At 44.1% G+C, this 18,858-nt stretch overlaps 1 protein-coding gene across 4 annotated transcripts in view; it reads left to right on the top strand.

Annotated features, from left to right (window-relative positions):
- The window catches only part of Smg6 (SMG6 nonsense mediated mRNA decay factor), a 229,827-nt gene that overhangs the window by 187,090 nt on the left and 23,879 nt on the right, over positions 1-18,858 (top strand). For all 4 annotated transcript variants that reach the window (XM_028759168.1, XM_028759169.1, XM_028759170.1 and 1 more), the window contains one exon: positions 18,230-18,406. In XM_028759168.1, the coding sequence (XP_028615001.1) occupies positions 18,230-18,406 (177 nt within the window). The remainder of the gene's footprint in view (positions 1-18,229; positions 18,407-18,858) is intronic.

Genomic DNA, 18,858 nt, shown 5'->3' with positions numbered 1-18,858 from the left:
TTTTCTGTAATTGTATCCTTTCCACGGTACATTTCCACTCTCTCCCCATTTAGCTGTTGCCATTGCCTGTGTCTTTGCTGTAATACCTGTTAAAGTCACTCTGTAGTCTAACATTCAAGCCTAGCACAAAAGCGAGCTGGGTGTAGGTGACTTTTCAGAAGGCAAAGCAGGTGTGCTCACAGGCACGATACCCCAGGATTTTCCTAGATGCGGAAACTTACCAAGCCAAGGCCTGCAGCCCTCTCAGCAACACAACCCCACTTTGGAAAAGAGACCATGTTGAGGGCGTTCCAGCCTTTTTCTTGCTGGCCTCCTTTCCACACCATTCCTTCTGCAGTCCCACCCCACTCAGCCTTGGCACACAGTCCCATGAACATGCCACCTGCCTTCTCTCTCTGGCCCCATCCTTTGGCTGCTTGGTTTATTTTTTCCACATCCTCACCCTCTTCCAGCTCCAAGTTAAATAACCCTCACAGATGGCTTGTTCCATCAGAGCTGTTCAAGAGCACAGCACAATAAAGTGGGGTCCAGAAGAAGCTGCCAGAGTCTGAGACTGTTCTTGCTGTGGTGGCTCAAGATGATTTTGTTATCATCCCTAGAAGTCCACAGACTGGGAGCAGAGGGCTTGCAAGAGATGAAGAACAGGGAGAGGGATCCTCAGTACTGTAAGCCTATGGCAACTAGCAGCTACTTCTCACTTAGATTAACAAATCAGTCTGGACTGGCTATACCACATACTCCGTTTTCCACAGAAGACAATGAGAGAGAGAGCTCTTTGTAGTTGGCAATTCTCCCCTACTTTTTATGGCATAGAAACCCAACAGGAAATGGCAGTCCTGTTTGTTTGGGCTAGTGGTTTGAGTCTTGACTGAACCTCTTCATGAACTCCTAAGAGGTCTAGATCCCTGACTTGTGTGACCTTGAAGGGCAGTATTCCCAACTGTCAGCATGCCCTAGGGAAGGGGTGGGAGGCTGGATGCCTATTGGAAATCCTGTGAAGAGACAAGACCCAGAATCTCACTCTTCCCTTCCTCACAGCAAGGCCATGGAGGCTTTCTGTCTGCCCTGTCATCATCTTCCAATTGCTGTCTCTGACACTCAGCCGTCTGCTGTGCCTACAGTGGTCTGTAAAGTTTACCCTTCCCATTTCCCCACTCTCCTTCCTTATGCTATAATCACATGTCCAGTTAATTTTGTCCTCACTGAGTTAGTTTTTCCTGTGGGAGTTGAGACTTCTAGAGGCTGTCTCTTTTCTTTTCTACTCTTTTGAGCTACAGCCTTTGTAAGTAGGTTCCTCTGAAGTCTCCAGAGAAGGGTAGTGTGAACTGTTGACTGTTAAGGTCTCTCTTACTTAGTTAACAGAGTGCTCTTGAAGGACCCCCTCCCTCCAACACCCTCCCTCCCTCCTCCAGTAAAGAGCATGGTGGCAGCTGATCTGCTTGAAAGCTAGCATGAAGGGCAGAGGCCAAAACATGTGCCATAATCAGATGTGTTGTTCAAAGACCTTCAGAGGATACCTGTGTAGGCCTTAGGCTAGCAATGCAGCTAAGCTATTTCTTAGATCTATACAGCTCACTGTCTGGTGAACTAAGTCTTACCATATTTTGTCTAGGAAAAGTAAAAGGAATCTGAATGACAAAACCTCTTTCAGGCCAGGTACCCTGAGAAGTTTTTAATCTTTATTTACTTTCTGTTCTTACCTATAACTCAACACCTATTCAGTGTGTGTTCCTCAAAATCTAAACTGTTCAAAGATGTTCTTTTGTCTTGGGTGTTTTGGAGCTATCTCTGAGCTAGGGAAAGTGTTGTGGCCTTTAAGCTATGACTTGAAGCAGTTCTTCTCCTGTTGCCCTTTGCCGGAGCACTGTTTCTGCCGTGAGAGGCTGCATTGTGGTAGGACTGCCTACAGACAACTCAGTGAGTACAAATCCAGACAAGTACATGTTCATTTCCTCTGTCATTTAGTTTCCTCTTCTGACCTTACAGAATTACTGTGATGATCAAATAAAATAGCTCTTATAGTGCTTACCACTGTACTCACTACTTTACCTACATCCTAGCATTCCCAATAAAATGGGATATTGCAGCCACCAAGAAACTGACTAGTGAAAAATGCAGGCAAGTGAGGTAAAGTACTGACTGGCTGCACTTAACCCCTACCCTCAACCTCCACAGTGGATTAGCTTCACACTCAGTACCCACGACTTTCAGAGCTTCATGATCATTGTCCTAAAAGGCAATCCTGCTTCCTCTGTACTACTAGAGGTGTTACTGGTACATAAAGAAATGTGAACTGGTTGCCAGAGATTGTCTTACAATCCTTTGCATCCCTGTTCTTGTTAAAGAGTCCCTCCTGATATCAGATCTTATGAGAAGTTAGCCTAAAAGCCTACCCAGTCTCCTGTGAGCTCTTTGGTTTATACTCTCCATGTGGTCCAGAGTGGGTTAGGAGATGTTGGAGACAGCCATGGGAAAGAAACAGCTCACCCAAGCACGTAGTGTATGAGCCAGCAGCTCCCTTTGGTCTGCTGCAGCAAGCTCAGTGAGGCCACTGACAAGAGTCTCCAGAAACTAAACAGGTGATTCAGCCCCAGTCACTTATTTTTACTTACTTATTTTTAGTTTATGTGCATTGGTATTTTGCCTGCATATATGTCTGTGTGAGATGTCAGATCCCCTGGAACTGAAATTATAGACATTTGTGAGCTGCCATGTGGGTGCTGGAAATTGAACCTGGATCCTTTGGAAGAGAAAGCAATGTTGTTAACTGCTAAGCTATCTCTCTAGCCCCATCTTTTTTTTTTTTTTAATTTAGGTGTATATGTTGTACCTGAGTACCATGTGAGTGCAGATACCCACAGACACCAAAAGAGAGTATCAGATACCCAGGAACTGGTCTTGTATACTGTTCCAAGCTGCCCAGTGTGAGTGTTAGGAACCAAACCCAGGACTTCTGCAAGAGCATTAAGAGCTTTTAATTGCTAAGCCATCTCTCGAGCTCCTATGTTGGTTTTTGAGACAAGGTCTTACTCTACAGCCCAGGCTGGCCTAGAACTCATAGTGTTCCTCCTTCCAGCTTAGAACTACCATGCCCAAGAACAAAAAAACAGAATTTTTAGTAAAGGATTCTGGAGAGAACTTCGGCACCATCTACATTTCTCAGGCAAGGTTTAGTAATTTGCCCAGATTCATAGAGTATGATGTGGTCTTCCCCAGACCTCCTCTGGCATGTCAGTTGCACAAGTGGAGTGCACCAGGAGTTAATGCTTCAAAAAATCTGCAACATGCCGGGCGGTGGTGGTGCACGCCTTTAATCCCAGCACTTGGGAGACAGAGGCAGGTAGATTTCTGAGTTCCAGGCGAGCCTGGTCTACAGAGTGAGTTCCAGGACAGCCAGGACTACACAGAGAAACCTTGTCTCAAAAAACCAAAAAAAGAAAAAAAAAAAAAAAAAAGAAATCTGCACCAAGAGCTGGAGAGATAGCTGAGGTTAAAATGCTTGCTGCTTAGTGTGAAAACTGAAGTTTGGCTCCCTTAGAACTCATGTGGATGCCAGGTGGACATGGTCGCCCACAAGTAGTTCAGTGCTCAGAAAGCAGAAATAGGGAGTGCTGGATAGGGAGTGCTGGGAGCAAGCTGGCTAGCCACACTAGCTGAGGATTTTCAAGATCATAAAAGTGCCATGAAAAATGCCAAGTATAGGGGGCTGCTCTTTCAGAGGACTCAGGTTCAGTTCCCAGAAGCCACATCGCAGCTCTATAATTCCAGTTCCAGGAGATCCCACACCCTCACACAGAATAACATGCAGGTAAAACACCAAAACAAAAGATAAATACATCACTTTTGAAAAGAAAAGAAAAATGCAAAGTATGAACTGGATACAATGGTACATGCTTGTTATCTCAGCTATGCAGGGGGCTAGCACAGGAGACAGGAGGGAGGGGGAAAGGAGAGAAAGAGGGAGAAGAACAAAAGCCCAGCCATAAATACTTTTGAGACAAAAACTTGATGACCAAGTTCAATATCCAGATCCTACTTGAAAGAAGGAAACTGACTTCTGAAACTTGTCCTCTGACCTCCACATGTACATTGTGGCACTTGTGTCGTACACAATAATAATAATAATAAATTCAATTGAAAAATAGTAAGGTGTGAGCTAGGCATGTAGCTCTGTGCCAAGCAAGGTATTTGCCTCCCACAACTTAAGTCTAGGTTCCATTCCTATACCATAAAAAGAAGAAAGTAATCTAAGGTTATATACACCTTAGCTAAAATAGAGTTGTATTTTGAAGGATAGACTAAAATTGTGATTATTTTCACATAATCTTTTTTTTTTTTTTCCAAGACAGGGTTTCTCTGTGTAGCCCTGGCTGTCCTGGAACTCACTCTGTAGACCAGGCTAGCCTCGAACTCAGAAATCCACCTGCCTCTGCCTCCCGAGTGCTGGGATTAAAGGCGTGCGCCACCACCGCCCAGCATCATATAATCTTCTAACCTCTATTTCCTCATTTAATTATTTTGTTGTTGGTTTTGTTTTGAGATATGTTCTTAATATGTAATCCAGGCTGGCCTCATATCCATAGTGATCCACCTGCCTCAGCCTTCCAAGATCTGGGATTACAGGAATAAACCACCATGCTTCACTAACCTTCTAGCCTTTAAAACAGTAATTTTGAACTAGTCTAGTTAAATCTGTACATTCTGTGTTCAGTGAAAGACCCTGTTTCCAAAATTAAGTTAGAGAAGGTAAAGAGATGGTATAGTGGGTAAGAGTACTTGCTGTACAAATATAAGGATTTATTTGAACCCCATGACACATATGAAGACTCAGAGCTATAGAGAGCAGAAGGATCACTGGGGCAGCCTAGCTCCAGGCTCAGTGAAAGACTCCATCTCAAAGGAATAAGGGTAAAAGAACAAGTGCATGCACACACATGCACACACGCGCACACACACCACTGTAACATGAAGAGCCATTGAGGAAGCTGGCTAGTATCCTTTGGCCTCCATACACATGTGTACCACCATGTGCCCACATATTCACAGACACATACAAACATTATCTCAACATTTGGGAGTTCATCTTTGGTCTTTATAACAAATTCAAGGCCAGACTGGGATATGAGACCTTGTTTTTAAAAATCAGTGGGAAGATGCTTGAGTTGGTAAAGTGCCTACCTTATAAACATGAAGGCCGGAGTTTAGATCCTCAGCATCCAGATAAAACCCAAATGGCTTAATATCTATAACCCTAGTGTGGGGGATGGGACAGAGACAAATGGAGCCCCAAAACACATTAAATAACTAGTCTGGCCAGTCATTGAGCTCTATGTTCAGTGGGAAACCCTGCCTTTAGGGAAAAAGAAAAAGTGCAATAGAAGACATGAAAGATCAACTCTAACTTCCATTATGCAGAAATGACACTCTATATACACAAGATAGAAATAATGTTTTAAAGTAACTCTAAAGAGGAGGTAGAGAGATGGCTCAGTGGTCAAGAGTGGATATTGCTCTTCCAGCAGACCCAAGTTTTGTTCCCAGCACCCATGTGAGGTGACTCGCAACTGCTTATAACTCCAACTCTGGGATATCTGCCTTAGAGGACATTCACTCACTTATACATATAGAATTAAAACTGAAATAAGCCAGGGCTAGAGGGGTAACTCAGTGGTTAAGAGCACTAGCTGCTCTTCCAGAAGACCCTCCCTGGCTTACTCATGGCAGCTCACAACTGTCTGTAACTCCATTTCCTGGGGATCCAACACTCTTACACAGACATGCATACAGGCAAAACACCAAACAGAAAATAAAATTAATCAGGAATGGTGTTGCACACACCTTTAATCCCAGCACTTTGGAGACACAGGCAGATAATTGTGAGTATAAGGCCAGCCTGGTGTACATAGCAAGTGTACATGCAGGCAAAATAGCCATATATGCAATAAAAATAAATGTTTTCATATGCATATTCTGGAGTTGGAAAGATGACTCAGCAGCTAGGCCTGCTTACTACTCTTACAGAAGACCCTGATTTGGTTCCAGAACCCATATGGTTCATAACCATCTGTCCCTCCAATTCCAAGAGATCCAATGCTCTCTTCTATCTTTGGCAGACACCAAGGCACATATGTGGTGCACATATACCTGCCATCCAAACACTCATACACATAAAATAAAAAGATAAATACAGCTCAGAAAAAGTGTATATTCCAAGATCTTAACTTCAGGAGTACTAATTAGTTTAGTGCTGTGTAGACCAGGCTGGCCCCAAACTCAGATGTCTGCCTCGGTCTCCCAAGCACATGTGCCACCACACTTGGCTACCTTGTTTATACTTTATCCCAAATTATTGACAGACATTTTTAGCATAGTGTGTCTTCTTTCTAATTGCAGGACATAATAGATCATATTAGAATCAGTACTGAACTTAATACTGACCCAATTTAAAATGGCTTACTACCTCAACACTAATCTCAGGGAACTTCTCTGTCCATATTTTTAGGTGCGTTATGGAGTATCTCCAGATAGTGATGGGGTTCAGTTGGTTGGTTGGCTTTCTTTTCAATGCATGGCATCAAACACTAGGAGTATAGCATAGGACCAGAGCATGTGATATGTAGTACTTATCATGTGTATGGCCATGAATCCAGTCCCAATCCCAGTACTGAAAAGGAAAAGGGAAAAAGAGCATGTCATAAGTGCTTTGGAGAGCATTAAGTCTCACCTTTCATCTCAATGCATTGTGCATCATGTCTTGCCCTGGAGCAGCAGCCTCCAGTTAAGACAAGGTCCGATGTGCCCAGAGAACTCTGCTTCTTGAGGACTCTTTCACATTAGAACCTCTGTCGGCTGCCTAGCAGAGAGTGCCTGTCACTCATCAAGACTGCACCTCCTCCACAAGCAGCACCCTAGCAGAAGAGCATCTCTGAGTGGGCCAGTGGTCTGTAGTTCACAACTTTAGGGTGCATGTGTACAGTGTGACTGGCACTTTCTCCTTATGACTTCTGGAATTATCCTAAAGCTGCCACCTGCCTGCCATGATTAATCATCTATGTTGCCAAAACACCCACAGATTGTGTTAGATACTACAGGTAGATTTTACTTTATATACACATACACATGTCCTCAAGAATCTTAGAAAATAATCAAGGCATCATAATGAGAGAGAAATACTGAAAAGTATCTGCAAACTGGCCAAGTTTATGGATGGTGTTAACTTGAGAGAGACTAAGTACCATCTCAGATGATACATTTCCTTCTAAAACATACTTGGCTAGCTACAGTAGAAGTAGCATGTGATGAAACTAAGCCAGATGTGCTGCAGTGCATGCCTGTTGTCCCAGCTATTCAAGCTGAGGCAGGAGAATTGGAAGTTTAGGGCCTTCAACAAGATAGCAGGTTCAAGACCACCTTGGTTAACTTAACAAGTAACTGTCCTAAAATCAGAAAACAATTTTTTTTTTTTGGTTTAGTTTTTCGAGACAGGGTTTCTCTGTGTAGCCCTGGCTGTCCTGGAACTCACTCTGTAGACCAGGCTAGCCTCGAACTCTCGAACTCAGAAATCCACCTGCCTCTGCCTCCCAAGTGCTGGGATTAAAGGTGTGCGCCACCACCGCCCGGCTCAGAAAATAATTTTTAAAGGGGCCAGATGTGGTGGCACATATCTTTCATCACTCAAAAGTTAAATGAATCACTATGAGTTCTTAGTATGACTTGCTTTTTAAAAGTTTAAAGACAATTTTGTAAAGAACAAAAGTAATTCCATTTAGTCTGTTGAGAGAACTAAAGCTGATGTCGTGGTACATACATGTAATCCTAACGCTGGATTAGCTGAGGCAGGACTATAAGGAATTTGAGGCCTATGTTTCATAGCAAGACCTTGTCTAAAAAGTAATTGTCATCATTAAGTGGTGACACCTTTAATCCCAACACTTGGGATGCAGAGACAGGTAGATCTCTTGCATGTGAAGCTAGCCTGGTCTACAGAGTGAGTTCCAGGACAGCCAGGGCTACACAGAGAAACCCTGTCTCGAAAAACCTAAGGGGGGTCGGGGGAGAAAGAATTGGCTCCTCTAGAACTGGGGTTAGAGATAGTTGTGATCCACCATGTGAGTGCTAGGAACTGAACCCAGGTGCTCTGTAAGAACAGCTAGTGTGCTTAACCATGGAACTGTCTCTGTAGCATACATTTGACTCTTTTTTTTTTTTTTTTTTGAGCATTCACATAATTCTTTATTGTTACCATTATCAACTATAAACTATCACTGGAAATTTTAAGAAGTGAGTTTATTTGACACCTTAAAAAAAAATCAGTGAACATTAAATATTCTGTAACACATCAGTCTTCTACCAGGCCAACCTATTTTATAATCATTTAATAGAGAGGCATAATTATCTAACATTATGAATGATATAAAAATTCTGATTTAAGTCTTATGAATAAAAATGTATATTTATATTCTTTTGGTTTATATTCTGCCTTCCAGTGCGCTTTACATAGCACAGCAAGACATGTATTTTTCTCTTGATCTGCCTACTATGAATATAACCACACACATACACTGAAGCAGAGACTCTGTGGTCTCTGTTGAATTTCAGGTAGCCTTAGCAGTGGTTCTCAGCCTGTGAGTCACAACCCCAATAGGAGTCACATATCAAAATATTAACATTACATACAATTCATAATAGTAGCAAAATTATAGTTATTAAGTGGCAATGAAATAATTTTATGGCTGAGGGTTACCACAGCATGAGGAATTGTATTAAAGGGTCACACTAGTAAGGGTGAGAACCGCTGGCTTAAGGACTTTGTGGGGTAGAGTGGTGATGAAAGTCTCAAGTATCTGAGCATGGCTCTGAACTTCTGATTCTCCTTCCTCTACCTCCCATGTGCTGGGATTTATAGGCATATACTGCCATGCCCTGTACTACATTTATATTCATGGATAAAATAGGCAATGAATAGAGATCAATTTTCATCAGATAATGTCTACCATATAAAAAAGAACAATTTTTTGAACTAGCATTAATATAGGGCTTTAAATTTCTATTAGTGAAAAAATTTGGATCATTGGTCTTAGTGAGGTAAGCAGGATGTTGAATAGACAGCTAAAGTGAGAAGCAGATAGGAAGTGGGCTTGTTTAGCCTAGAGAAGATATAACATCACATCTCAAATAATTTGAGGCCAGTCTGGTGGAAGTTATCATTTATATGGGGCCCCCATAGACATATTAGGAGGCAGATTTGGTTTACAAGAATAGACATTTTCAGAAATGGAATGATATCTTTCTAAAAAATTAGCCCTTTTTCCTTTGGTAAAATACCTATCTTTAAACTATTGTTCCTCCTGCCTCTGTCTCCCACGTATTGGCATTTCAAGTGTGTATTACCATGCTATTTATGGAATTGAGCCCTCTTGCAGATTCTAGGTGGCGACAGTCCTCTCACACTACAAGGTCAGGATTGGAAATTTAACAGAATTGTTTGTGGGTTTTTTTTTTTTTTTGCATTGTTTTTGTTTTCTGAGACAAGGTTTCTCTGTGTTTTTTTGGTTGCCCTGGAACTTGATCTGTAGACCAGGCTGGCCTTAAACTCACAAAGATCTGCTTGCCTCTGCTTCCCAAGTGCTGGGATTAATGGTATGTGCCACCACTTCCAACATAGAATTGTTTAAAACCTGTTTCTTTAGGTAATAAAAGTTAATTAAAGCCAGGCATGTGCGCACACCTTTCATCCTAGTGCCTGGAAGGAAAAGGCAATCAGATTTTTATGATTTCCAGGCAGCCAGGTCTATATAGAGAGACCCTGACTCAACAAAACAATCTATGTGCCTATTTTTAAAATACCAGCCAGGCTGGAGAGATGCCTCAGTGGTTAAGAGCACTGACTGCTCTTCCAGAGGTCCTGAGTTCAATTCCCAGCAACCACATGGTGACTCACAACCATCTGTAATGGGATCTGATGCCCTCTTCTGGTGTGTCTGAAGATAGTAACAGTGTACTCATATACATAAAAATTCAACCAAACAACAACCAAAAAAAAAAATTTTTTTTTAAATTACTGTAAGTAGGACCAGAAAAGAGAAACAAGCATTGGCCTGTAGGCAATGAAGGGACAGCACATACCTATTAGATTTCTGGAGGACTCCCTGCTACAATGAAAGTCTTGTGAAATCAAGGATTGCTGTTACCTTGTTCTGTCTAAGGTGCTCAAGGTGCTCAAGATGTCTAGCATAGCTCCTGTCATGAGATCTAAGTCTGTCAGAAAGATTTATAGATAGTAGCATGGCAGGGTAAATAAAGACCTATTGGCTTCTTGTAAAGAAAGACTTTAAAATAAAGCAGGTACTTCAGAGACTGAGCCAGGAGAATCATAACATGAGACCAAATTATATTACATAGTAAAACTTTATCTCAAAGGGAGGAGAGGAAGGAAGGAGTGGGTAAAGAATGAAGTTACTTTTACTAAGGAAAATGAAGGGATGAAGTGATTGTATAAAGGCAAAGTCATTATAGCCTGAAGAATCATCTGTAAAATTTGCCAAGTCACAGACGGAGCAAATGGAGAGGAAGGGATCATTGCCTGGAGACTGGAGTCAAGGGTTAGGAAGTAATAGAAGTACAGTCGTGGTGATCTATGTGGAAGTCATGATTGCGCTGAATAGGGAAGCCCTGAGAGGTTAGAATTCGCTTTATAGCTAAGGGAGGTCTCTGTCCTGGCTTTTTCATGACCCATCAGCCTGAAAGGCATAAAGCATCAGTGTATTAGGTCTCTGTATCTGTAAGGTATATATCCTCCTTTGAGGAAAGAGGATTAAGAATTCTACCTACCAGAATGCTATAGGCAATCGAATCTCTTGTTCTACCTAGTATGAATGTGACTCTTAGCCCCACTGGACTATGATACTTGTACATACAGTAGGTACTTAGTAAATATTTGATGACTAAATGTTGTTTGTGTTGTCAAATGCTGCAAAGGACTCAAAAAGGACACTCTCTCCCTACACAGAATAAATAAAACTAGTGACAGTTTTGGTTAAAAAGCCTGAACACAAACCTAAAGGGCAGGCTCCTGTGCATGACTATCTGGAAAGAAAATAAGAATGTGGCTCAGAGCAACTATATCAGTGGCTCTCCACCTTCCTAATTCTGTGACCCCCTTAATACAGTTCCTCATGTTATAGTGACCCCCAACCATAAAATTATTTGTGTTGTTACTTCATAGCTGTAATTTTGCTACTGTTATGAATCATAATGTAAATATCTGATATGTAGATGGTCTTAGGCCACCCCTGTGAAAGGGTATTTTGACACCACCACCCCCAAAGGGGCCACAATTCACAGGTTGAGAACCACTAGTTCCTGAGATGCTGTGATTCTAGCCCAGAACTCACAGTCAGTGTGGAAACAGATTAAGACAGATGAGGACTTCCATCCCCAGGGTCTGAGCTTGCAGCCTCCCCTGCTGGTTCAGTAAGTGAGGGCCCAGCGCCTGTGTTCCAGGCTTCAGACCAGCTGAAGCCAGCCAGACCTGAAAGGCTTGTGTTGGCAGTGCCAGTTTCCGCCCCAACCCCTGCCAATGTGGGTGGTTACTCTGGAGTGCTCTTCAGGGGAAACAGGATTGGACTGTAGCCCAAGCTACTGCTGCCTATAGCCTGCCGTCTACAGTGCCCTAGCTGATCAGAGTACACCTTGCCTGCAACAGCAGAGCTCAGAGCTCTGAGAGGAGAGAATAGTTTCTTTCCCTGGGGAAACAGTTCACGAAGAGCAAGCCATATTCTGCCCTGGGAAGATCAGGCTCCTAGCTGAAAAGATCAGGAAATTCAGGTGGGTTGAAAATTTCATAAAGGGTTTTTTTCTCATTATTTTTATATCAGGATACCTGGGGCAAGGATCTTACTGAGCCTTAGTTAAAGCAAATCTACCACTTTGAAGGAGCCAGGATTTTGACTTAAGGCAGGATTTTATTTCTGATAGTTCATATTACCAGTGGCATGCTTGCAAAGGTCCTTAGGTCTTCCCTAGAGTCTTGTAGAATGCATGTATTCTCGTGGTTAGCTCCAGGTCTTTGGTGAATAGGAAGAGAAAAGGGACTGCTAAAGAGAGGCCATGCCTTCTCCACCACATGATCTGCTCAGCAGCCTGCATCTAGCACTGCAGCAGTATCAGTAGCCAAGTGAGCATTCTGACCTCCTCTCCAGCCTGGTCTCTGCCTTGCCTGAGTCTGGCTTCTAAACCTCTCAGTGGTGTTGGCCCCCTCTGAGAAGAATGAAGCAGAGAGGAAGAAAAACAATAACAAGCACTTGTTTATTAAGCAAGTCTGGGCCAGGCACCTTGAAATGTTTGTCCTGCATTATACCTTCTACACCTCAGAAACAACTTGAGCAAACAGAGACTTTGAGAAATTAGCTTGTCCTTGGAGGCACAGCTAAGAAGTAACCGTTAGAACCTCTTTTCCAGTGATCAGGTTCCCACATCTTTTAGAATCATCAGTAACCTTATTGCTATGAAGTACTCCTACCTAACTGTTTTCCACTTCTCACCTGTCAGCCTTTAGGAGACCTGCTGTTGTACATGTGTGTGCACATGTGCTAAGTATGGATGTGGAGAATAGGCATCTGTGCCTGCAGATTGCTGACAGTTCTGTTGCTGTCTCTAAAGAAACAGAGATGGGAGCCAGGCCATGGAATCCTGTGGGTTGACCAGTGCTGTTAGCACTTTGTCTTGTAACATATTGACCCCTCCTTTAGCCTACACAGGTCAACTGAAGGATCTAGGGAGAACCAGATCTAGCTGTTGGAATCAGAAGCAACCAAAAAGTGGCCTGTGGTTGGCATATTGCATAAAGACGGTGTTGTTGCTGGGGCAGGGATCAGGAAAGGGAGGCTGTTTGAGTTGATCCCTCAGACACTGTATGCCCGAGTCATCAGAGATGTTATCTGCTACAGGTCTCATGCTTTTTCTCCATCTCATCTTGGTCACTCAACTCAAGTGCAGCTTCTCTCACTTCACTGACCCCTGACCCTCTCTCCATTTTATACCTGTTTGTTCTGACTCAGGCTATGAGTGTGTATCTCCTGGTCCTAAACTCTGTCTTCAGAGTGATTGTGTATCCTGTGGCCAGTTTCCCTCCTGCCTCTAAGAGTCTGCTTTCTGCCAGGAAGCCCCTCCCCCTAGGAATGTGAATAGACCATTTCCTCTGTCCTCCCAGCTCCAGAGGATTCCCTGTGTGGGATTCTTCATTTCTTGAGTCTGAATTTTCATTGGCAGACCCCTTCTCAAGCTGACCCACCCTTGGCTGCTACAGAAGTGTGCTTTCCACCCTTTGTCTCTAGTGAGGGTGAGTTCCACATCGCTACAGTCCCTGCTTTGTGAAAACACATTAGTGTGAGTTCATTTTCTTGTAGCCAATCCTGTAGGCTTGGCTCATTAAAGATGATAATTAACCCATTGCAAATTGACCTCAGAAGCCAGCCAAGCAGCCTATATTTTACCAGCCTTGGTGGTAGGTTTGGAGTCTATTTTAAGGTTTCTTAATAATCTCAGCAAGACTTCACTTTTCCTGTCTGCATCTTATTTACTCTAAGGACATTTTGTAAAATTAACAAGCTATAAAGCTTGATTGAAGGTTTCAACAAATGTGAGAATAATTGGCTCCATTTAGAGAAACAAGAAAAACAACCTGTAAACTTGAGTTTGTAGGGGAAACCCATGTGATTACTTTTTCTCTTTTTAACCAGAGGAGCAGTAGCAAGCTGGACTTTTAAGACCGACAGTGTGGGGGTGGGGGGTGAACTAGCTTGTGGTGCAAATTCTGATTCCCCTAAACCAAAAGTTTAGTGAAAGAAATGTTGCAAAGTAACTAGCTATCCTGAGCACTAAACCTCTTCTTCGGGAGTTTGCTCTAGAGGCCTGTCAGCATTCCAACCCTTCCTCCTGTTTCCTGGCTGATCCAGGTTCTCTCTCTCCCCCAGGGCTGCTGTGATATGTTGCATCTTGGAACTCAGCTTACATCAGTATGTGATGCCTGGTGCTTGGTTCCCTTTCTCTCTTGCTGTCCCCACCTTCTATAAAGTAGCATCATCTTTTCTGTTCCTGTGTTGGCCTCTGCTCAGTTTTCACCATTCTTGATTGTCTACCTCCTTACCTAAAATAAGCCAGACAGTAGACCAACCTCCTATGTTGGTCTAAAGGTTTCTCCTGCTTTTTTCAGAACCTGCCTCTTAGCCCCTGTCCCTACCTCATTACCTGCTCACCTCTCTCTCCTTAAGGAACCCAGCTGGAACAGAACAGAACAGGCACAGATCACCTCTCCACACTGAGCTTTCAGTTTTCCTTTCTACTTGGTTCTGTGTGTGGATCTGAGGAGCTGATAGATAGCTCAAGCCCTGAAGCTTAGGGTTTTGGTTCCTGCTGCTGATGGGGAGGAGACAGAATGGGGCTTTCTTAGTGTGCTTTTCTTTCAGCTCTTCCCTGATCAAATCCCACTTTTTTATTGAAAGAGGGAATGATTCATGTGAGACATTTTGTTCATTAACTCTGGAGTTCTTGGTAGGCAGCTACACTGTATCCTCCAGGGCAAGGACTGTGGCTGCAAAGGCATACTGAGAAGGTTCCCAGGACACTCTAGTGTCCTTCTAGTCCTTCAAGTCTAGCAGCCCTTCACCCATTCTCAGCCCCAGTTCAGCCCTGTTGTAACAACCCAAAGGGACTGGGTCATGCCCAGCCTTCTACTCAGAAACAAGGAGAGTTTGCCCTAAAGGCAGTGGGTATACCATTTACATCCACTGTCTTAGAAATTGATACAGAATGGAAAAATATGGTTGTGAGGGGGTTACTGTGGAGATTACATCATAGATTTTATAGGTACTCTCTCCTTTCCGGAGAACCTATAACCCCTTTACCCTTTAACCCCAGAAACTATATATACTCATATATACATGATGAATACAATGTAGCTCTCTTCAGACACACCAGAAGAGAGCATCAGATCCCATTACAGATGGTTGTGAGCCACCATGTGGTTGCTAGGAATTGAACTCAGGACCTCTGGAAGAGCAGTCAGTGCTCTTAACTGCTGAGCCGTATCTGTAGCCTGTCTTTCTCCATCTTGATATATCTCTTACCATATTAAACTGATGTTTTATTCCTCTCTGACTCAACTACTAGAACTCCTTTGTATGGGAGAGTATTCCCAAGAGCCTCCTGTAGACTCCAGAGTCAAGGGAGCTGTGTTTTTCTCTCCACACTCTTATTCCTTTCACGTCATGGCAGAATATTCTCACAACCAGCCCAACAGGCTGAAACAGGCTTCCATGTGTCTTTGGACAAGTCCTAGACATTATGCCTGTCATAGTCTCAGTTTACTAAATACTTGAATTCATTTCTCACTGACACACTGTATTTTAGAAACCTAAGAATACTGCATCCAACCATAGTTGTTGAAGTTCCCTGCTGCTTGAAGTACAATGAAGAAAAGACATTCTTCCAAAACCTGGGTGAATTGTCTCTGTGTAGACCGAATCTTTTTTTGGACCTCTTAAATACCCAGGTGAAGCAGAACTCTTTTACCAATCACAGTAAGTGTCATTCCTCCTTTAAGGCAAGGATGAATGACCATAGCAGACAAAACTCTCAGGGAAACTAGGTTCATTCTAAATGGTATGGAAGGTGTGGAAATGAAAACTGGAGCAGGGTGGGGGTTCCTTTTCACTTGTCTTTCTTCATGATAGTTCCCACTGAGCCTCTAAGGATGTGCTGCAGGCCGGCTCAGGATGTCTGCACCCCAGGCTCCTGCTGTGCCCTGGAAATCCCCACCTCCAGGAGTCCCACGTCCACACATGTGGCCTTTCTCCCTCTTGGCCAGGAATCACACTGCTTCCTGAGCCATGTACTCACCCAGGGCCTGCCTTAATGACAATAGTGTTTCTTCCCACTTGCCCAAGCTTATAACCATGAGACACTGTCTTCTGGGCAGGTTTCTGCTACAGATTGAACTGAGGCTCCTGTAGCCCTTTCACCATCCAGGTGAGCGAAGGATGATTGCAAACTCCTCTCCTCTCCTCATTCCTTTTCCTCCTCCCCCAACCCATTCAGTGGCAGCAGTCTCATGCCAAAAAGGAAAGTCCTGGATCCATTACATAATTCTCTATAGTTCGAGCAGTAGCTGGGGCATAAGGTCAGAGGTCATAGTGGGGTCAGGTGGCTGACACACACTGTAACGACAAGGTGGTTAAAATTAGACCACAGAGAGGAAACTGGCAGTCTTGTGGAAATGCAGAAGTTTCCTCTGCAAGTGAGAGACTGGGGATGCAGGGAGGCCACTGTGCGTGCTGTCTGCCAGGCTATTACTCATTTCAGCTCTGTTCTTTAATGCCTTTTAGCCCCTGCTTCTGTATTTCTAGCCTTCCTCATCACATGCTCGAATACACAGGATGGGAACCAAGGCTACCTGCCCTGACCCAAGGCAGGACCATCCTTACCCCTTCAGGGAGGTATCCAAGATCAGCCCCCTTAAGCTCAAGAGGCTCTAAACCTCTTCAGGGAAGCCTCTTAGATGGAAGTGGTCAGATACTTAGCCTAATACTTTACCTTCTGGTGGCAATAGTCATAGGTAAGTACCATCTGGGCAGGGGAAAAGATGGCAGAGAATGGAATTGTGGCACAGATGACTGGTGTGCATGTGCTCTCCCTGGCCAGCCACCTGGCAGAGTGGTGACTCATTCCACCTTGTCTTAGAAGACATGGATCATCTTTTATCACCTGTTCCTGTGGTCCTAGTGAGTTTCTCTCCACCTACCAGTCTTTTTCATGTTGCGTGCCACTTTATTCTTACAGCACCTTGCTAGGGAAATACAAGATGTGATCTTTGGCACTAGAGGGCTTGCCTTCTGCATGGAGGAGTTAGCTGTGCAACAATAGATTGATGAGCCCCGACAGTCCAGCATCCACATCAGTCTTTCACCTGTCCTTCACAGTCAGAAATCAGGCTGAAAATTGGCTCTGGAGGTGGTGGGGTAGGGCTAGAGATAGGACTTATCAGGTAAGAGCACTGACTGCTCTTCCAGGGGACCTGGGTTCCATTCCCAGCACCCATAGTGTGGCTCACAACCATCTGTAACTCCAGTTCTGGGGATCTAATAACATGTTCTGCATTCCTTTATGGTGCACAAACATACATGCAGGCAAGAGACCCATGCACATAAAATAAAATTTTAAAATGGGTCTTGGTCATTTTGCATGTCCTAGAATCACTGATGGTGAAAAGGCTGCCCTGCGTCATATCTGGACAATATGGTATAGAAATGCCCTCTGCTTCTTAGATGCACATCAAGCAGGGACCTCCTCTTTGGTGATCATCCAGTCAGTAGGCATGCTAGGGCCCTAGAAGCCAACAAATAAGAGAAGGGTACCAGATAGCAAGGAAGATGACAATGCAAAGGACACAGACACAGATAGTAGTGAAGGAAGGCATGCATATGTGGTCTTGTAGAGAGGATTCCAGTCTAGGTGGCCAGACACATCATTTGAGACCCTGACAAACTTGACAGCTGATCAGGATAATACTTCACATAACAGCTAAATCAGCACTGTATACGTGCCTGTATAGCAACATGGGAGCAACTAGTGTGAACCATGGAGGACAGAGCTTTGGTGAACTCGCCTGCTCTGCCCCATCCTCTCGGCCTGATAATTTTCTGCCCAGTTCTCAGGTGAGGCAGAAACCATCCAGATAAGTTCAGAATGACTTGGCTAAAATGAAGCAGTCAAGAAAGCTTATCTTTCAGTCTGCAGACTGCCCTGGAGGGAGTCTAGGTACGAGGTGCCAGGGGTGCCAGGGGTAGAAAGCAGTGTTTTATGGCAGCCAGCCTGCTGCAATACATTACTCGTACTGTTACTTTTATTCCAAACTTAGAAGAAATTATTTTCTGGTTTTTGTTTTTAATAATAGGACTTTAATAAAAGAAAAGCACAAGCCCTGAGGGCACCTGCCATTGGTCCTGAGGTTGTCTGCTGCCCCAGGGATGACCTAAAGCAAGGCCCTGGTGACTTCCTTCCTCCAGAAGACCTTGGTCCTTGCTTTCCTCCGTCCACGCTCTTGTTGCTCATACTACCTCCCTCCCCAGTAACTTTGACACAATTCTCATGTCCCCTGCAGCTAACAGTGTCTCTCATCTTCATCCTCCCTCTCAGAAAATGCTGTTTTTCTTCTCTCCCTCTCGCCCTGTAGGTTATTGCAGCTGACTGCAAAAGGGTCACAGTGCTGAAGTATTTTCTGGAAGCCCTTTGTGGACAAGAAGAGCCTCTGCTGGCATTCAAGGGTGGAAAATATGTGTCAGTGGCACCCGTCCCAGACACCATGGGAAAGGAAATGGGAAGCCAAGAGGGAAAACAACTGGAAGATGAGGTACTATGCGGGAAGAGCCTGCTATGGCAGAGGGAAGGCTCCCTTCCCCCGGGCCCTGATGCCCAGGCTGAGTCTTCTCCTTGAGGTTATCTATGACCTCTCAGTTCACTGTCTATTGAGGTGACAGCCAGCCTCTCAAGAGTGCACTCTGCTGGTGCCCCTTACTGCCAGTCCACCCCAATGCCTCCATCTACGAGTTCCAGATGCTTCTTTTTAATGTTGCATTGGAGGAAAGAGTTTAATAATGTTCAGCTCTGGAGGCCTAGGAAAGAGAGTCGAGAGATGGGTGTTAGGGTTCAGGCTGAGGATCAAGTTTATAGATGTGCGAGGCTCAGCACAGCACAGGCCTAAACTCCAGCCTCCGGCTCGCTCACGTACAGGAAGAGCTGACATTGCTGGCCCCGTATGGAAAATCACCCCTCCCCCAGCCTGCTCTGTCTCTTACTCCCTCC

This window comes from Grammomys surdaster, unplaced genomic scaffold, assembly GCF_004785775.1.
Source record: "Grammomys surdaster isolate TR1022 unplaced genomic scaffold, NIH_TR_1.0 126278, whole genome shotgun sequence".
Classification (NCBI taxonomy): domain Eukaryota; kingdom Metazoa; phylum Chordata; class Mammalia; order Rodentia; family Muridae; genus Grammomys; species Grammomys surdaster.
This window is presented reverse-complemented; position numbering and strand designations above follow the sequence as displayed.